The 22,490-nt window shown below is 28.6% G+C and overlaps 2 protein-coding genes across 4 annotated transcripts in view; one reads left to right on the top strand and one right to left on the bottom strand.

Annotated features, from left to right (window-relative positions):
• Positions 1-1,067: 1,067 nt before the first annotated feature.
• LOC112594557 (synaptic vesicle glycoprotein 2B) overlaps positions 1,068-22,490 on the top strand; it is a 33,701-nt gene continuing 12,278 nt past the window's right edge. The window contains exon 1 of one of the 3 annotated variants that reach the window (XM_025339385.1): positions 1,068-1,673. The gene's annotated coding sequence lies outside the window, so the exon portion shown is untranslated. Of the gene's footprint in view, positions 1,674-3,433; positions 3,559-19,014; positions 19,102-22,490 lie in introns of those variants that run through there. The other 2 variants (XM_025339386.1, XM_025339387.1) reach the window with 2 other exon arrangements.
• On the bottom strand, positions 14,351-15,514 carry LOC112594718 (hyaluronan-mediated motility receptor-like). The gene has a single exon (XM_025339672.1). The coding sequence runs from the start codon at positions 15,512-15,514 to the stop codon at positions 14,351-14,353; it is 1,164 nt and encodes a 387-aa protein (XP_025195457.1).

The following is a 22,490-nucleotide window of genomic DNA, read 5'->3' as shown; positions in this document are numbered from 1 at the left end:
ATCATTAGTTATTGGCGTTATTGCATATTTTATTTTAATTGATATGAGCAGTTATTACTTCATTAAATAACAAAATATCCTGTATCAAAGTTTTAAAATAAGATATATTTACAACAAATTAACTGTAATTGTTATTTATAAGTCAATAGGTGATAGGTCATCATTTATAAAATATCGCGTAATCGTGCATTCGTGTCAATATACATTTTTCAATAGGTATTCGTATATTAAATAATAAAGCTGATATTATGTTAATATTACATTAATATTAAATTAAATATGAATGCTAACATTTATATTTTTGATCTACCATACAATTTTGTTTTAGAACTAAAACAAATATCATTTTCTTCTACATTACAGATTAGCAGACCAATGTCCTATCAGTTTAATACAATGTTCATTTATAATCTAAACCAACTAAATGTTTGATTCTTGGTGTGCTTTAAAATATTGTAATGTGAACATATTAAATCGTTATTCAATGATAACATTTAGGTTCTATTACTAACGCATATAGCTATATAGGTATAAATGGTATAAGACTCCTATATATTATATACAACACATATTGTATTTTAATCGCACCATTGCATCAGAATAAATATTATTAAACCATTTGTTATTTTGCCAATAGTTTATGTTAATGAATGCGCGTATTATCCCAATGGGTTGTATTAAGTACTCCAATTGTCCCTTTTCAGTTTATTCCTTTTCTTTTTCGCCGTTTTCTCGGTACGCGGTCTACAAGTCTGTAATAACAACAACAATAACAACAACAACGATAACGGCGCGAGATCCCGAGGGGTTTGGATCGACGAGAGAGTGGGGATAAGGTCAAGATCGACCACCGTGCACAATATTGACAAATAAATATTACAAACCGATGAGAATCCCGGGTGGTGAGAGCCGCCGAAACGGAAGAAATGAAAAGAAAAAAAATGATCTACGCGGAGTGAAAAGAAACGGAGAAAAAAACGTGTACACACATAATCGAAATATTTTTAATCGAAAAATAGTGGGGAACGGTAGCCTGCGGTCGCGATACGCACAGACGTCCACAGTGCGACGTTCTCGGTTGTCCGAACACTTACTTGCACCGCCCGTTCGTGTACATCATAATATTGTTATTACACCGATCATTTGAAAAACAAAATAAATCGTTGCGACCGTGAATATCTTGTTTCTGAAAATATTCCGCGCCGACATCATCAATCACATTAAACAGAAATAATCGTTTATTTTATGTATAAATGTATATATAAATTGTTATGAGTTATTGAAATAGGTACATAAATTATTATTTATCGACTATTAGTAAACCGACATGTCGGTTTGTCGTCGATGTACCTAGCGGTTATCATCAATTACTTCGTTGTTGCGAGTGTTGTTTTAGCCAAAAAAATCTCGCAGAACATTTTTTTCGCTGCGTCTCCGTCACGCGTGTGTAGTGGTGCATCGTTGTTCCCGTCCGTTTCGCGTGAATTATAATAATAATAATATTGTTGTTTCGTTTTATTCTGTTTATATATTATTTTATATATATTTTTTTCGACGTCTATTGCGCGTGCGTGCGTTCGATTGTTGTGTTTGTGCGTGGTGCATGTGAGTGTACCGCAACCACCGCCACTACCACCGACGAGAAAGAGGAGGAAGACTTCGACAGTGCACTGGTAAATTTAGGAAGATAAAAAAAAAAAATAATTGTAAAATATTTGTTTTGTTATAAGTTATAACAAGTGGTGGTCCCGTTCGGTTTTTTTTAAGAGGAAAACACGACCGGTGTAGCCGTGTAAACCGTAAAATGTAATAACCTAACCAACCGCATCAACCGTGTACACAATCCGCGTCTTGTTGACGATCATCACGCGGTGTAAAAATCCGACGACTCCGAACTCGCGTGATGTGTTTGTGTGTGTGCATGTATGCGCGCGCGCGCGCTCGTAGTGTGATATCCGGAGCAGACGACTCGTAGTCGTGGTCCAAGGCAACCCATCTTATACCGCGTTCAAGGACGCGGTTTTCAAGGTCAAGTTTTCTCCCCAATTGAAAAACCGTCACCACGTTATTGTCTATACATTATTCTATATAAATTATATAATATTTTGGAATAATCGTCATCAACAGCAGCATTGTCATCCTCTTCGCGATATCATCACAATTATTTTTATTTACGTTTTCATTCCGTTCTTATCTGACCGTCATTGCCTACGACTCGCGTACGCAACGCCCCGCGGCTGTCTTAGTCTGTGCAGCCCACAGATATACACTAATACTAGATAGCCGTCTTCTTGTTATCAGTGAAACACGCCGCCATATGCAAAGAATACTCTCGGTAAACAAACGTTATCACTTAGTAAACAACAACAATAATATTATGATATTCTGTTCAGTCGTTCAGTATTCTAGTTGAATAATAAATTACTTATCGTTGGTAAATAGTAGTGCCTACCTACTTATATTTGTATTACCTACTGTTTAATAATTGTTATTTTTGTTAATAATATAAGTAATTATAATAAGGTAGTAACTGTAATTTATATCCTAGTATTTTTGACAATGTTTCCTTATTTCATATTTCATAATTCATAAAACATTACAATTTAGTTATATCCCAAATTTACGTAGATTAGTATAAATACATACTGTATAGGTTAATTAACAGTTTTGTCTAATACTATAAAACAGAGAACTGAAAAAGTGAGAAATAATAAAATATAGGTAAGTACTAAGTAATACAATGATATAAATAAATGTCTATAATATAATAATATGTATTATACTGATAAAAGTCTAATATTGATAACGTTTGTTTACCGAGTTGTATTCTTTGCATATGGCGTCGGTTTCAATTATTTTGCGGCGGTGTATACGAAGACGATTATCTAGTATTAGTATATATCTGTGGTGCAGCCGCTCTGATCCGCGACCGGACAAATGTTGGCACACTATAATATTGTTATAAACACCAACAACCTACAACAAGTGCTGTACCTACATAACATTTGTGCATTACGACTTTGGCTAGTAACTACGTGCGTTTGAGGTCCACTGTGGTTTTATTTCTTTTTAATGAGACCAGCTGATAAAGAACGATTAGCGTTGTTCGCCGATAATACGATTGATAATAACGCTAGTTTTTGTGCCTGTTAGAGTGTTAGGTATTACTGCTGCAGTCGTTATTCGTTACGATCGGTTACGTTAATTGTATGCCCGTTGAACAGAAGTTTTAAATTATAGTAATTATTCTGCCAGTGTCTTATTAGAAGTGTATTAATCAATATTAAGAAACACATTAAGTGTTATTTTCATAATAGTTTTTTCTAGCTCTACGAAAAAGTATTAAATCGTGGAAAAATAATACCAAGTGAAGTCTCATTTTCTAGTGTTCGATTTAATTACGAAATATCTTGATAATAATTTATTGATATACGAGAATAAAATTACGTAAAATTAATTTTGTACAATTTCATTGTTTCATCAGTCGTCAAAAGAAATATTTACGGTGAAAATCCCAGTATGTTTTTAACCACTAGAAGAATTTATTAACATGAACAGGTTGGTAGTAGATCTTGTTTTTATAAGTTGTAGATTTGAGACAAATGTTTTCGTGATCCTAAAAAATAAAAACATTAATTTTGGCGATATTTATTATGATAACTAATATGTACTTGTATGTATTTAGAATCTAACGATTTTTTATCGAATGTCAATGTCATGTACGCTAAAAATAATGCCTTGAATAAAAAATAGTCACGTTGTTACAGCTTTATGTTATATTAATAATTCAATAGGTAATTAAGTTTCATTAATTTTTTTACGTGAAGTTTAAATTTGTTATCCGACTATAAATTTGAGCTTATGTCCAATATTTATTTTGGACTTAAGGAAAAGTGATAATTGGTTAAAACAATAGAAATATGAAATCGTATCTCTACATTTCTACTTACTGTTCATGTCATAAAGATGTACTATAGAAAAGACTTGTTTATATTATTTATTCCCCACACCAATATAATATATATATAATATACTAAGGGTTGTTTTTCTAGAAAATCAGACATCAAAAATCCTACGTATTATATTCATTAGAAATTAATTTTTATTCTAACTTCTAACCCTAAGGGAAAGAACAAATGGGATCTTAAATAACATTTTTAAGGGTTAAATGCAGAGGTTTAATTTTTTTACAATTATGTGACAAAATAAATGTTTTATATTAAGATCCATTTCAGCAGTTAATCTGCGCATCCTTGAAATAATACCTAATAACAAAATCGACATTTTCATTTAAATACTTGTTTCGTGGTAATTATAATATAAGTATCTCCTGTTAAAAACAACATTAATTAATCTATAAGGCTATAACAGTATAACCCGTTTGCAACCGACCTTTCCTGTGTCAATCAGATGGTAGAAAATTAAAAATTAAATTTTTCATATTGAGAACTCGATATAAAAAAGTATTGCTCAAAAAAACACGACTACTATTGCGTACCGTATATTATAGTGAATGTACATTTTGCGATGACGTGTGTTTGAGACCCGAAATCATGCCATTGGAGGAGACGCAAACGAGAAGAAACCGGGACGACAAATAATAATAATATTTACGACGCAGTTTATTATTATTGTTGTTATTGTTGAGCATCGCTGCGGTTCAAAATTCTAGTAATCCGACACCCTCCTAAATGTAATATGTAAGAATAAGAAGGTTTAAAGGTGTGTTCACTACGATCGTGGCAGTAGCGGTGTATAACCTGCCTATCTCACACCAAAATTTCGTATCACGAAAATGTTTCCTATCGACATACGATACCAATGACCGATGATATTCTATAAATTTGTATTGTTTTTCGAACGCGGTAACCCATTTTCACATTTGGCTTGTATCAATTTAAAAAAATGAACCAACAAACAAACAAATCCATCAGCCGTAAACCAATTATCGCTTAACCTAGTCGTTAAAGCAAGATATTATGTTTCGGTACTATTATACCGCTATGCCGATGATTTTTATATTTCGTTAATTTTATATTTTTTCACAATAATTATCATATAATTGTTACGGTTAAAATATACTATTAAAAAAAATAATAATAAACAATGATTACAGAATATAGTAACAATGAATATTACCTATATATTCGAATTTTTTGCGTTTTAGTCAACAAAAATGAAAGATTATGTTCCATTTTTGTGTTAGTGTGAGCATCATAAAACACGAATGCTGCGTCGTACAACTTGTACTCTTATAAGTAAAGGTGTTTGGGATCGTCGTCATCGTTGGTTAATATCTGTAGTTAATACTCATGATTTAGAAATGTCACACCCGTATATTTTGTGTCTACGACTTATTTTTGTAATAAATATTTTAATATTTTCAATTTGCTTTAGGTTGGCTAAAATAACGTTCATTCATAACCCGTGTATCGTGACTAATATATTGTTAATACTACTTAGATTATTTAATTGGCATGAGGAATAATATTTAAATTTTATTTTATCTATATATTTACAACATTATCTAAATAATATTTAATACTAATTATTAATGTTTCGTTAGGAAACTATGTAATATATTTATCCTTCATAATACAAATAATATTTAAATAAATTTCTTATGGCCGTTCAGATAAATATTTTTTTGAATTTAAATATTTAATACTTGATGCTTATGTGTTATGTGTTATTTCCACGCCACTAACCTGTATACAATTTATCGCCTTACCACAAACTCACCTTATGTGACTTATAGTCTACAATTTTAAAATTCATGATCGATAATATATCTGTATCTCTATGATATACATGTAAATTAGTGTAATATGTAATTTTTTTTTTTATGAAAAAAGTGTATATTAAATAAATTTTAAATTATAATATTAATTTACTACCTATATTTTAACAGTGTTTACATTTTGTTAGCTTGTCGGTTTGTCAATGTATTGTATAGTAATTTAAAATGCATACTTATCTTACAAAAATTATTAAATTATTTTAAAATGTTGTTAAAAATTAATTTAAATGATTTATTTTTCACGGTATTTAATTCTAGCATTCAATTTTTAAAGTGAAAATTTTCATATTATAAAATATGTGACATTTAAGAATCTTTACAAAACTATCTTACATTTATAAGTGTATTTTATACACTATAAAATATTAATTATTATCTATTATGCTACTATTAATAATAAATTATTTATTATTATTTATCATTTTTTAAGTTTTGTAACGATATATAAAATTTACGAGAAAATGTATGTCTGTACAACGAACGGTCACCCGGTGCCCGGTGGTGGGATGATTGATTTTATGACTAATCTAATACAGTGCAACAATAAACAAATCCAAATATTTTAATCAGAAACGAAAATTAATAGTTATCTGATTCCATAAAAGTAGTAAATTTAATAGTAGTTTTTAATTTTTTAAGTAATTATGCCAAGTAAAAGAAGTTAATAAAATATGTACTATTCTTCCGATTATACATTTTTATACTCGATAGAATTTATACTCTGGTGTATCGTGGTCATAAGTAGAAATAAACGCTGTCTTTAAACTAAGCGATTTCAATGAGTCATGAAGGATGGGGTTGTGGGAAAAACTGATTGGGAAATGGCATTAATTATAGTTCTAAAGATTCATCTTATTTTTGTATTTCTAAAGTACAAGTGTAATTAGGAAATTTTTAATAATATATGATTTGGTAATAGAATTAATTTGTTTTAAAATACAAATGTTCATAAATACAAGTTCGATAAAACTGAGATAATGGCCAGTAGCCGAGATTTCAAGTTCTATTTTATGGTTTCAAATATTTCGTTTCAATTTGTTCATTTATATTTATTGGAGACATTAGATTATAGATTAATCCAATTTTGAATTTTCCGATGGTGTACGTCTTCAGGGTCGTTCGTGTTTCAAATCTGATTAGCAACAGGTTGCGTGCTACGGCACAACAGGTGTTCAAACGTCGTTCCTAACTATGTAATATGTGTAGGTGTGGCTGTCGTTTTGAGTAGGGTCTCGTACAAAAAATTCTTGTGGGGAATTATATTTTTATAAAGTGCGTATTATTTTTTGTTTTTTAGTCAAACGGTTCGAAAAATCGCTTTGTTCAACATCAGTTTGAAATTTTAAAATTGTGGCGTAATATTATAACAATATTAATTATCATAAATTAAAATAAGTTCAGTTTATCCTTAAGTAACCATACTCTTGTTACCGTTTTTATAATAATATAATATACACATAGTAGTTAATCGTTCGTGAAAACAAATTAATTTGCACTTAGACAGAAATGCATTCGATATGATTACCTTGAATTACTTACCAATTACTTTAATACCTTTGTAATTTTTAATTTAAATATAATAATATGTAATAATAAATTCTGCATGCTGACAGAAGTAGTGTAAAACGTATATACAATATCTTTTGCCACTTAATAATATATTCTAAAAAATGTCGTTTTCAAAACAAAGAAAACGTCTTATCAGAATAGTATCCTGGTGTTATAACTTAAAAGTATTTATAGCAACTAATATGGTCTTATCGATTTAAAATAATATACCAATAATAGTCTACAACACTTTTATTCTCTTATAATACATTCAAATGCTTTATAAAATTTTATATTTTTTTTTTATTTATTATTCATTATGTATTTTTGAAAGAAGTAATCATATTGTTAAATATTGATTTAAATTGAAATTCGTTTGGCCCTGAAAATCATTTTTTTTTAAATAAACTAAGCTATTGTGAGGCAGTTGAAGTTTGAATGGTTAAGATTATCAATATTAGAAAATACCGTATATATTGAAATTTAAATGATTTATTTACTTTTGCTGCATCTGAAAGATAAATTTTCCATATTCATGTTTATGTTATTGTTTATAAATTATAAATAAAACTATCTATTATGTCCCCTCCAAAAAAATAATAGGTAATTATTTTAATTTTATTATTTATACATTTTAGTTTTATCGAACACATTTATGCAATTCAATTTCCTTAATTGTATTTTTATGTGATGTTTAAAATTTATTACGAGAGCGATCCCAGTGTTTTTTAAATTTAGAATACTAAATTACAGCTGACAGCTTTACCAAGAAAATCTTTAATTACTAATAGTGATACTTAAATTATCTTTTAGAATAAAAAATAATAATTGTTTGTTAAAATTATCAATACGAGTTGATTAACCAATCATTATCAGGACTCAAGTCTACCTTGTTGAAAATGTTCGTGATCACCCTAATGATTAGATCTAAGCTATCTCTATAATAAATGTGAAAATAGGAATCTTTGTTAAGCATGTTATCTAAAACTATTAGTCCAATAAAATTATCTTGATGAATTTTATTTTTAATAAAATAGTACATCGTGGAGCAGGTTTTAAGCCTATTTCTAATCCTATAAGTTAATGATAAATCGAATCATTAATTTTTTAAATAATTAGCAAATACGTATATATTAATATCTTTTTTTCATCAATTATTAGTAAATTAATATAAATTAGTGTTTTGGAGAATAGTTGATGTAGTATAACGTTAAGCGAGTACAAAACTTTTTTGTTGTTTTTGGTTCATATTTTATGACTTATTAGTTGTTGGTCCAGAATAAAAAGAAAATCTAATTTAAGTCATTCAATAACAAAAAAAGAAAAATAATTTAAAATAAATGCTGCTGTTAAATGGTCAAAAAAAGCATTACTGGACGGGGAAGCTATATTAAGTTGATATGTAAGAAATATCATCTATACATTAAATCAAACAACCAAAAATATTATTTATCTTCCATGCTTTATGCTAAATGTTAGCATTTGGTAACCAAATTTAACACGAATGCATTATGTACGGACAAGGAAATGCATGGGGTAGCTCATAACCAGTCATTTATAAATATTAATTTAATATTCAGTATATTTAATAATGACAACATTCACAAAAATGTTTTAACAGTATCAGATAAATATAAAATTTAAAATTATTTAAGTTAGTTTCATAATAAGATTATTACAGACTACCATACTACATTATTAATTAGTTTATGACAAACTATCAAAATTAACAGAGTACATTAGTTAGTACAAGTTTTTAACGTACATAAATTATAATAAACGTTTCAAGGTAAATTATGACCACGTGGCTTGCATAAAACAGATTAAATTAAATCAATATTTATTACAAATTAAATCTATAGATTAGTAATAATGTGTTAGAATTTTTTTAATGTTCTGCATGAATCATAATTGTAATAATGGGTCATTTAAATAATAAATACTTGTCCATTGACTTAAAAAAAAATTAATTAAATTAAATTATTTTTCTAATTTATTTAGATTTTTAGATAATTATAATAGTTTATTTATTTTATAAACAATCAATTATATTCTGTTATAATATATTAAATTTTCGTGATATTATTGATGAAAAATAAATTGTACTTATCAATATTGACCTACTATATACGAGTAAAATACATTAGTTGACAAATTACTATTTATTAAAAATTGAAAATAATTTTCATTTATATTTATTTTTAGTGATTATTTATTGATATTTATTAGGTTTAATATTTTTAGTTACATTAATAATCATAATTAATCATTAATCATCATAATTATTTTCTTTTTGATTATTGTGACTTTAGTTGGCAGTTAATTAAATATTTAATTTTTTCCATTGAAAAAATGTATCAGTTTTACAGTGGTGTTATATTTTAAATATTTTACTGTGAACATTTGGTGAAAGGGCTTATTACACCAATTAAGAATTAAGTTTTTAAATATTCCATAGAAATTATGTTGTAACTAGTGTGTATTAAATATTGTATTAAAAACATTTTGTCTAGATATACTATAAGTATATTATGTTAATATGTTATATTGCTTTATTGTGTAGAACATGTTTGCTTATAAATGAGTAGTTTGGTATTGAGGTTGAGTTTGGAGTGATTACCTATCAAATAGTGTAGTGATTTCCTCCTGAGGTTTAGAGTATTGCGTTTAATTTTTATATGTTTTGCCCAGGTGAGTCGCTTGTCTAGGGTTAGGCCTAGATAATGGATGTTGGAAACTGTTGGTATTGTTTGATTATTTAGTTTAACTGGAGGTGTTTCACCCTGTCTTAAGGAAAAAATAATGTGTGATGATTTTTCATTGTTAATTTTTACTTTTCATTTAGTTTACCAGGAAGATAGGCTGTTTAGGTGGTTTTGTAAGTGTAATTTAGCAGTGTATGGATCATTTTGAGAAGTGTAAATAATTTTGTCATCAGCGAATTTGGCTATTGAAGTATACGGGGTGGTTGGTTGGTCAGCTGTGTATAAGTTATATAGACAAGGAGATGAAACAGCACCTTGGAGAACACCGGCTAGAATAGGGGCAATTGATGATATCTCAGAGCCTACTTTTGTCACAAAAAAGCGGTTGTTGAGGTATGATTGGAAAAATAGAAAATAAGATGCAGGAAGAATTGTTTTTAATTTATAAAGAAGGCCCGGGTGCCAAATCCGATCGAATGCCTGGGCAACATCTAATGAAACAGCAGAGCAATATTTTTTCGTTTCCGATGAGTACGATATTGAATCAACTATTCGGTTGATTTGATGGATTGTTAAATGTCTACTCCTGAATCCAAATTGTGAATTTGAAATGATTTGATTGATGTTTATTAGTTGAGATATACGCTTTAAGATTAATTTTTCAGAAAGTTTGGCAAATAAGGGGAGAAGACTTATTGGTCGGTACGAAGTTGGTATGTCCGGGGGTTTATTTGGTTTAAGAATTAAGTTAATAACTGAAGTTTTCTACTGAACAGGAATGTACGAGAGCCTTAGTATGGAGTTTAGAATATGAGTGAGATGGATGATGGTTTTTTTCGATAGCTGGCGAGCGACTTCAGCTGTGATTAAATCTAATCCAGGGGCTTTTTTGAGGGGAAATAATTTAATGTATTGGTGGACTTCGGCAGGAGAGAAGGGTTTATAGGTGGTAGATAGAGTGGTAGTGGGATTTCTAATGATTTTGAGATATATTCTGTAAATAATTGGTCATTGATATCGTGGTGGGATTGGAAAACATATTCAAGGTGTGAACGGAAGACATCTGCTTTCTCATCATCTGATTTGCACCAGGTACCACCCGGTTTTTTTAAGGGGAAGTATTTAGGTTTTTGTTTTAAACACTGACGAGTTGCATTCCAAAGTTAACCGTCTTTTGCACTGATAAAGAAAATCCAAGAGTTGAAGGATTCATTTTTTAACTGGTTCAGATTACGTTTTAGAGATGAGGATAGGTTGTTGTAAATATTTTTATCAGATGGTAATCTTGAACGTTGCCAAAGTGCTCTGGCACGACGTTTTTGAGCAATTAATTCCCTGGTGAAAGCGAGAATTGAAAATGGATTTGAATGTTTTTTGTAAGTTTTTTTTTATGGAGGAATTCCAGGCTGCTGATTGGATTAAATTTGTAAGCTTTTGGTTGGCAATTTCTTTATCTTCCGGTGATTTAAGACTAGTTTTTAAGTCGATATTTCGATCTAGATTGTCTCTGAATTTCGCCCAGTTCATGATACCTTCAGTAAGACAGGCTTGTCTTGGTTGGGCGTCTAGTGTTAGGAGAACCGGAGAATGATCCGAACATGGGTCGAGTAGATTTTTTATGGAATGAGAGATATTATTTGGAATATTTACTATAAATATATCCAATATATCGGGGCATTTCCTCGGGGATTTTGGCCAATAGGTTGGGTTAGTGGGGGATAAGACTTTGAGTTTTTTTTATGTTTATTAAATTAATTAGGGTTTGCCCTTTTGGATTTTGGGTATGACAGCCCCAAGCTGGATTCTTTGCATTTAAATCACCACCAACTAAGAAATAGCGTTCAAGAGACATGAAAAATTGTTGGTATTGTAATTTGGTTATTTTGTGTTGGGGGGGGGGGGGGGCGCAATACGTTGCTGCTATAGAAATTAATATGTGATTTGTTTTGAGTGTAATTATTGCTGCCTGTATAAAATCTTCGTTTATTGTAGAACAAGTGTTGAATTGTAAGGAGGATTTTATGAGGATCGTAGAACCCGCATTTGCAGTGTTGTCGTAGTGGGGTGCTGATATTAGTTTGTATCCGGGGATAGAGAATTTAGTGTTTGGTGTGAAATGCGTTTCGGTGATTAAAGCTATGTCAATTCTTTTTTCGTAGAGTATTGTGGTGAGTTCGTTTTTATGGTTTTTTAAACCATTGGCGTTCCATAAAAAAATAAGTAGGGACTGAGAAGTGTATGAATTATTTAACATTGTTAGATAATAGGCGGTCGAGGACTGTTATGAGGAGGGCTATTAGTGGATTTATAATAGCTTGAAAGTTGTTAATAAAGGACGTGAGGTCGTTCTTCATATTTTGTGATGATGGGGTAGGCGTTTGAGTAGAAGTTGCCTGAGCATATGATGGATCTGAGGTTGTGTTAGTGGTTTGTGTTGGCCACTGGTAACTTTCACAGTTATTAAATTTAAAATTAAAATTAACCTTATTTGTTTTGTTACTGTTATTTTGTTTGGTAGAAAAATGTCGGTGATTTTGAAGCTCCTTGTATGTTTTGCAACCTTTATAGTTAGCCGGATGGTCTTCGTTGCAGAGAGCGCAGCAAGCAGGGGATTCTTTGGATTTGGTACAGGTAGAAGATGGATGGTTTTTTCCGCAGCGGACACATCTTGAGGAGTGTGCACAGTATTTTTTTGAGTGGCCATAGTCTTGGCAGTTATGGCATTGCATTATATCTTTACGTTTATGGGGTTCTTCCACTTTTATTTTGGTATGCAGTAAGGACGTCAATTTAAATATATCTTTGTTTATTGGAGCTGTAATTTTTTAGACGCATTCAACGATGTAAAAAACTATTTTTAATATTAAGGTGGCGGTGTAGTATTAGCGAACGATACGTAGGGTGGCACACAGACGATCGTACTGCTCGCGTGCAGTGATAAGACTTGCACTAAAAATTAAATCGAAAATATTTTATTTAAAATAACGTAAAAAATAACTATTGATTAATTATTAAAAAAAGGAATAAAAAGGTTTTAAAAGTATAAAAAAGTATTTCGTCATCCTCGCCATTGAACAATCTTTATCTTCGATATAGCCTACATTAAGAAAAAATTAAAACAAAAATTTATATTATTATATATGTTGCATACGAGTATGTCATCTTATCTTTAGCAATAACGACCGGTCGTAATTTTATCAATATTATGTGGCTGTGAACGTTAAAATACAACGAAAAACAGATATACATATATACTATAAATAATAATATGCACTATAGAACTACTAATATGCATTAAATATGCATTTTATAGGTAAAATCGTTGAAATATGTAAAATATAAAAATACAATTAGGTAGTGTTATTTTAATAAGAATGATCTAAATCGGGGGAAATTCCAAGGGTGCCTATAGACAAATTCTCAGGGGGGGACAAAATTTTAATTATGTCCACGAGATAGAAAAGGGTATACAATTTAACATTATACTATTATATTTTATATATCAAACTGGAAAATTATGAAATAATAATTATTTAACCAATTAACCATAAAAATTATTTATTGAATTTTCATTTGATTAATAACATAAATTTAATAAAATATTAATTTACAAATAAAAATTTTTTAACACCAAATATATTGTCATGCGTGATTCCATCAAGTCTCTTCACTCATTATAAATCTTGTGTAAACAATTTTTCAACATTTTTCAGGGGGGGACGTGTCCCTCCCTTGCCTCATGGGCGCAATTCTTATCAGATTTCAAAAATCTTATTATAATACCTATATACATATTTGCATATAAATCCGGTCCCGGTCCCTAGTTATATCATTTTAACACACGACTGATTTAAATTCATACGATTTGAGGTTTATAAAATAAAAAGATACTGTTACACTCTACTTTTTTAAGATAATTCATGAAAGTGGGTGGGATAAAATTTATAAACGAAAAAAAATGTTTTCTGTACATCCCAAACATAGATTACATAGTTATTTAACAATAGTTATGGTTTATGGAGACATACCTACAAATCGACTGTAGCAGAAGGTCAAGACATATATTGTTAAACACAACATTCCAGTGCTGGGTTATAAGATTGTACCGCCATATATTTACTATTAAAAAATGTAATTTCCCTAAGTATAACAGTTTTTACGCATGCGTACAAGTACTTGTGTAGCCCCGCGAGTATGATCGGCAGCAAATTATAATATACGATAACATTGATGACTGATAGCGTTAGGTATGGCGGTGACAGTTTTTGGAAGAGGGTAGTGGGTGGTGGTAGTATTTTCATTTTTCGAATACGTTGCAATCGTAATTCATTTTTTTCAAACACATAATTCGTTCCGATAGTTTTTTACTCAACTCTTTGAGTTCACGCTCTTCTTGAGATTTCAATTCTAATTTTTTTTCAGAAATCTTTTTCTCTCGATCATGCTGTTCACGCTCCGTTATGACAATTTTTGCTATCAACTCCTCGTTCTTCTTGTTTCTTTCAATTTCCTGTTGTAGCCTGTACTTCGTTGTCTCTAAAAGTTTGATCGATTCGTTTTGTTCTGTCAGCTGACGTTTGAGCGAATTGTACTCCATTTGTGAGTTACATAGTTTCGTATTAACACACGCCAAGGTCGAGATCAACGACGTATTCTCAGCCTTGAGTTTACCGTTTTTCTTCTCCAATTTATCTTTTTCTCTGCATAGAGCATCACTTATTTCTTGATTCTTCTCCTGAAACTCGGTCGTTCGCTTAATCGTTTCATCCCGTGCTTCTTGTAATTGTCGTTCAACCGTCTCCAATTTAGTGAAATTTTGTTTTAATTCACCTCGTAGTCCATCCATCTCTGCCTGTAATGCACTGACGTCTTTATCATACTTAATTCTTAATTCTTCATTGGACGACTGCAGAGACTCGTTCCGGTCTTGTTCGGTGCTCATTTTTTTCTCCAGTTCGGCATATTGCGTAATTTTATCTGCCAAAGTCTGTTGTAGACAAATTATTTCTTGATCTTTAAGTTTAAGTTCCGATTTCATCAGTCGCCGATCATCCTGAAACTTGTTCGTGATGTTTAACAGTTGGTTTTTCAATTTTTTAATTTCTTTCAAATGAGTCGATTTGACTTTTTCTAGGTCCTCCAACTTTGCTTCTTGCTCTTCTAATAAAGTATGTATCTGCTCATTTTTAGCTCGCAAACATTCGTTTTCTTCTTGGTTATACAACCAGCGCGTATGTATCGTTTCATAATCATTAACTAGTTCTTCGTTTTTATTTACCAACTCGGTGCACATTTCTGTCTGTTGTTCTTTTATTGAATCCAGCGCTTCAATGGCCACGAACAATTTGTTATCCAATTTTGAAATTGTATCTTCGTGTTCACATAGCATTGTTTCTAGTTCACCTATATAAGTCTCCAATTGTTTTATTTTGCAATGTAATATCTCGTTTTCGTTATCCATTATTTATTTCAATTCGATATAAGACTTAAATTTATGGACGATTACTTTTCTTTGATTAAATTTGCTTATCTAAAATATTTATATTATTTATAAATTCAATATGTTTCCAAGTTACATCATACTTTCTATCAATCATATGATTTTATTAAGTACTTAAAATATTATAGTGGCCAATAAATACAGTTAAGCGTGATATTTATCAAATTAGAAACATTTAGTTTTAATCAAATTTTATTAATAGTTTTACCGTCATATCCTCTATATTTTCTTCGTTCCAAATAAATGTATTTGAACTTATTGGACAAAAAGAGCTCAGACATTGTATTTTAAAATACTCCAATTTAATAACAAAAAACAGCTGTATTTGTGTTGCATTCATGACTAACGTTATAAAAAACAATAAAAAAATTTCTGAAGTAATACTTACTTTTACTTCTTGATTTTTAGTTGTAAGAATAAAATTGGAATAAAAAATAAAATTATTCTTACATATTAAAATTAAACAGAGAAAAAGAGCTAATAAGTGTTGGAGTATAGAGGTATGTGTACGAATGCTATTTATACTTATTTAAAGTATTGTGTTTGTTTAAGTATACATTATAAGTGAATTCTATAAATGATTATACTAATTTTCTACCTGTATTGCTTCAATAACATGTTAACGCATTGAATTTATTATAGGAGTAGATTGGGTAGTGTTTTAAATAAATGTGAAATTTAATAATCAGCAATATAAAATAGAACAGATTACTTATCCGATGTGGAAACTTATCCTTGTTCCAAGGTGAAAAGAAATATAATTCTGGAACATTATGTGTTGAAAATTGCAAACCTGAGAAAAAATCTAATGAAGATGAAGACGATGTAATAAATATTACATCATTTACATCAATTGAAATTACGAACAACGAATTCAAGGGCCATGGTTTTTGGTTTATGTTGTAAGCATGATGGCGTTTTTAAGAGACTTTTTTTTTAAGTTGAAAAGCGTGATTGAAATACCTACCTTACTAAATAAATTTGAAAATGATACTACAACTATATATTATTCCGATAAATGGCGTGCGTATTTTACTATTTAAATATTTTAAATTAACATGATGCGGGTTTATCCATAAAATGGTTAATCATTAAGAAAATTTTACTGGCCCAATTAACAGGTTTTAAGACACGAACTATAGAAACTTTTTGGAAACACGTCAAAAATAATTAAATAAATACAATATCAAAAAACACGCGGAGCGACTTACCTAGGTATTACTAGGGCCCGGATTTATATGCATTTACATGTTTTTTTTCTGAATAATCCAAAAAATAGCTAGGTAAGCTACAAGTTTAATTTGAAATCAATAGATCCTAAATATAATATGATTTTATAATTATTTTGTATATTTTTGCATATTTCTGTTTTTTACGATTTTTCATTGCATATAATATACGATTTTTAAATGCATAATATTTAATATTTTGCTTATTTTAATTAAAATAACGTATTAATAGTTATATTTATAAACCATGTAATTTGACTAAGTCATTTTGTTATCTTATCTGAAACCTATTGGGACAAGTAGTAATCTGTTATTGAGTAGATTTTAGTGAACCATACATTCGTCGTGTTTGTCGTGATCCATGTGTTTTATTCGATTTTATTTATTTATACTTAATAAAAATAAAAGAAATTTTTTCAACCGATTTTTATATATTTTTGCATATTTAATGTGCATATTTGAATGATAATCAGTGAATAAATGTATGCATATTTTGTACGTTTTTAATGTATATAATTCCGGGCCCTACATATTGCTAACCCAACTTCAAGAGGAGTGGTGGCAATCGTTGAAAAAACTAACCAAATACCTGTTCAATTCTTAGAAACGGTCAGAAGTTCGTGTAGACAACGATAACTGCACAGTACATCATAAAAATATGTGACTAAATATTTTTTTTAAATAAATTTTAATTTATATTATAATCAATATACTACTTTGAAGATTTCGAGTAGTGTCATATTTTAGTCCATGTTGAAGAATGTTGATGAATGATAAGCATTACTATTTTAAATATATAATATACATTTTTGTATATTTTTTAAATAATACTAATTTATTGTATATAAAAGTGTATTACTATAATTTGTAAATACATTGAATCAAAACTTATATCAAAGAATTTTTAGTCTAATTTCTTAATATTGCCAGACAATTTCCCAAAACATTTCTGTCTTGTGTTTTTAGAATTATTGTTGGTTATATTGCATTGTTATTACTTATTACCTATTAATTATTAGTTTTCCCCTAAATATTTACAACGTTTGCTTATAATACGGTTGTTTCATAGTTAAATGATGCATCAAATAAATCTAACGATTTACCATTGTATTTCCGTATAATTAATAAATTCATATTTATTGAGAATAACATTGATTTTTTTTTTTTTTAAGAATCTGGAAAAAAGTCACCAACCTTGTATTTTTTTTTTCTGGAACATTTTCAGAAATCATTCGTTTTTTTTATTTATCACCGAAAAAAAATCTGTATTGTTTTCGTTTTTGGATATACCTTGGGTTTTTTGGGCGGGTCCTTGGATGTACACGTGGTCCATTCAGTGGGAATATAATATATATTATACAATCGGAAGTAATGTTTTTTTTTTATTTTCATGACAGCCTACATGGACGGGAAATAAATGAAGGGTAATCTACACAACCGTTGTTTGTGTTAACTGGAAAAAACGGACGTCCTCATAATACATACGCAATTAATGTACATACGCTTTGTTGCTCAATTTGTGTGATTTACATGATGAAACGACACGTCTCGTTTCTAGAGTGTGGTCTACATTATTATTATTCTGCTTGATCGTCGAATTGTCGTCAAATATCCACTATTAGATTAGATCATTGCATACCAATTGTTGGTCGTTTCACGCCAACTGATGGTGGTTATCTATATACATGCTAGTAACAGTTATTAATAATTTTAAATAGTCATTTTTTTTTACAATTTTCATTGCTAAATTGTTAGTCATGAGTCATGACTATTGTACCCACATGATACCGCAGTGGTTTGACATTGGTCGTCAAAAATTTTTAGTTTCCTTAATATTTTTATATTATTATGCTTTTGTTAAGTATTATAAATATTTGTTAAATATTATAATAATAGGTATAAAATATGTATTTTACTACAGTCACCATTAAATTAGACGTTATGTGTTTAAATTGTTTAAAAGAAAACTGAAAATTTTATAACAATTTTAATTTTCTTATTATCTTACATATATTTCTTTTTTCAACGAATATGGTTAAAATACCATGTTTCATGTTACATTGTTATAATGTTACATCCACATAATATTATATAGCTTATTATTTGGTAGCAATAATTTTGTTCTTTCGATAACGATACGCGAAGTGCATTGCTATTTTTAACTTAATAACTATTACGGTTATTTATTTTTTCAGTATATATTTACAATTTTTTATTCATTATTTTATTTAGACTCTATATCACTTTTCTTTTGACCGACGTTGAAGACACATCATATTATAGCTACATATTCAGACATCATAATTATTTAGCTAGCAGGTATAATATTTATTTTAAGTTAGATATAACTAATCAGTATATTAATATTTGATTTAGAAATATTTAGATATAAGTGTTTAACGATAAATAATAATAAAGATCTGAGGAATAATGTTTACTAAATTTAACCCACGCGCAACCTAGCAGAATCAATCTTGTGTTGTTAGCTTAGCTTTAGTATAGAAATTAATTATTGATGTATTACCAAAAATTAAATTAAAAAAAAATATTCTCATTATCTATGTTTTACGCTGCTTCGATTTTTGTATAAATTATGACGTTGTGAGTACTTATGTAAGATATTATTTAAAAACTGTTATATTACATCGCATAAAATCGAAGTATCATAAAAAAATAAACGTATTAACACTGATAATGTTTTTGTTGCGTATGGATTTAGTTTTGTATTATTAATTTTGTAGTAATTTCAGGAAAAGATATATTTTTATTTTAGTTAGTAGTCTTTCCTAAATTATAATTTTGTTTGTTTGATTTTATATATTATATTATATAAATTTATAATGTCAAGATAACTGCTGACGCTTACTGTATATTTAGTATATATTTTATAGACTTTCACAAGCATACTGAGATCTATTATTTGTATCAAATAAAATCTTTTGTTTCATTAAGTATTTGTTGCAAATTTTTATCTATTATTTATAATACAATTATATAATATGATTGAGTTTTTAAATTAACACATTTTTAAATTATCGGACACACTATATCACGTATTTAAGTATTTTGTATCAATGTAAAGTTTTTGTATTGTTTTTATTATTGATAGTTTACACTGAAATTACTGTAAAATTAAATGTTCATCTCTGTTAAACAACTATGTTTAAACATTTAAGTGCTATGAAATATCAAATATTTAACTGTCAATTGTTGTATGATATATACAATGATTTACTATATTATGCGTGTATACTATATAGGGATGAATTCATCGATTCTTTGAATCAAATGTGATGCATAGAATTATTATCATTTCTGAGAAAAAAAGCATAGTTTTGACTTTAATAACTATAATAATATATTTTCGTATAAAATTCCAACAATTTTCATAGATTCCTAGATTCGTTATCTTGAACTGATTATTAATTTAATTGTAAATACATAGTATTAAGAGGACACCGCATCCACATGTGTTAGCTCTGTCTTACAACATGGCAAATTTTCGTTCAACAGAATCTATTTTATGTTGTTAGCTTTAACATTAGAGTAAATTTACCTATTATCAAACTTAAATGTAAGAATTTTAAGCAATGACATAGGTTTTTATTAATATTATAATTTTAAAGTTTCAATATTTTGTATAGGTATAACTCAGCTTAAAATTAAAATATCAATAAAATCATGTCATTGCCCAGATAAAATTCTTACCTTTAAGTTTGATAATAGGTAAATTTATTTTAATGTTAAAGCTAACAACATAAAATGGATTCTGCTGAACAAAAATTTGTTGTTATATGCTTTAAGACAGAGATAACACATGCGGATGCGGCGTCTTCATAAATATTGTCATAAACTAAATAACAAAATTGTAAATATTGTACATTTATTATTCTGTACAAATTTAAAAAAACTTCTTGTTGAAAATGTATACAAAAGATTATAATTTATTATTGGCAAACTATCGAATGTGGTTATGGCGTACCTAAATACGTTGAATGGTGGTTAGGGGGGGCTTAATTCTCCACCCCTAAACAAAAAACAGAATATTATGACTTCTGATAATGCAGTTATAATTAATTTCCAAACCACACAAGTATAAATTATTAGTTATTATTAAATGTGATAAATTAATATTGTTAACGTTATAGCATTTTACCATGTATTAATGAACTATAAATAGAACAATTATTATTATTATTATATTTCATATACGAAAAACCCATTCACCACGTGACCTTAGATATTAAAATTCTCGTAGTCCGATGATATAAGGTATAATCGGTTCACGCAATACGCGCCACACTGCGCCAGTGCAATAAGATTTCTTGGGTCTAGTCGTATTATCTAGTCAATAGCCAATATTGTTTTGTATTAAATTTAAAACTTCAAAAGAATATTTTTAGTTTATAAAAACGAATGAATTTACATTACTTATATTGTCGTTATGTTAACAAAAATAACAACTACTGGTTCTAAGTCCTAAGACGTAAAAATGAATTACAAGCCTCCTAATATTATGTAACGTCTTGTAAATTTTGCATATATTTTACTTCTAATGTTTATGAACTTGATTTTTATTCATTTCTCGTATAAAAAATTTTTAAATGTAAAAATTAATTTAGATATAATATTATATATATATATATTTTGAAAAACGTCTGAAAAACCTATAATTAAATATTATTTTAGTTATTGACTACTTATTTATTATTTTTTTTTGGGCTTTATGAGTGCTAATGGGCTTGCAAATATTGGTAAATTATTTTGGTATGATACATAATTTGGCATCAGCCTAGAAATAAGTTTTTAATGGTATTTAATTATCAAATGAAGCTTTTCACACAAAAATAGCCACACAATCGATAAAATAAAAAAAGGTTTGTCAATAAAAATTATGTATAGATTTTTACTAATTTTGTTTACTTTGATAAAAGTTAATTAAAATATACATTGAATGTGAGTTAGTTATACATACCTGAATACTTAACATAATGAATCTAATACAATATTATCGCATAATTTAGATTATTCGTATTATAATGTTATTAATTAAATTTGTAAACATTATATTCATTCGATAGTGTTTTAATTATAATCGTGAAGTTTTTCATCATATGAATCTAACCGTAACAAAACATAAAATTTGAACGCTTTATAATTTGATCATATTGCCAGATTATATTGTTCATTCAGGACTTCCCAGTTTTTTGTTTAAGGTAAAAACAATTAACAACCCAATTAATTACATCCGGACAATAGATTTATGTATTGATGTGTTTGTATGTGTGAATGGGTGATAATGTTCATCACACAAATGATGAATATTAATGCGACATTGAGGGAACAAAGTCATCCAGCTGTGTCATTATGAAATCCTTGGGTCCGGGATCATAATACACCTGTGTATTGAGGCTTATCTATTTTGAAATTGTATTCGTACCTAATGTTTAAGTGTTAACATTTAAATTGACGTTAAAAAATTTTGTGCAGAATTTCGACGTGTATAATATTGGTGATTTTTAGCCTACAATTAATGTATGGAATGGAATATAATGTACTTTATGAAATAACAATGAAGTATGGAATGACTTGAATGTATTTCCTTATATTGTAAGTTGTACCAAGATAGCAAGATGTATAGTCGCCTAATTTGATAGTAATAATTAAAACGAAACGGTTATAATTATAAATATAAAATATTTTGTTTT

This window comes from Melanaphis sacchari, unplaced genomic scaffold (genome assembly GCF_002803265.2).
Source record: "Melanaphis sacchari strain LSU unplaced genomic scaffold, SCAv2.0 Contig23_pilon_pilon, whole genome shotgun sequence".
NCBI classification, from domain to species: domain Eukaryota; kingdom Metazoa; phylum Arthropoda; class Insecta; order Hemiptera; family Aphididae; genus Melanaphis; species Melanaphis sacchari.
This window is presented reverse-complemented; position numbering and strand designations above follow the sequence as displayed.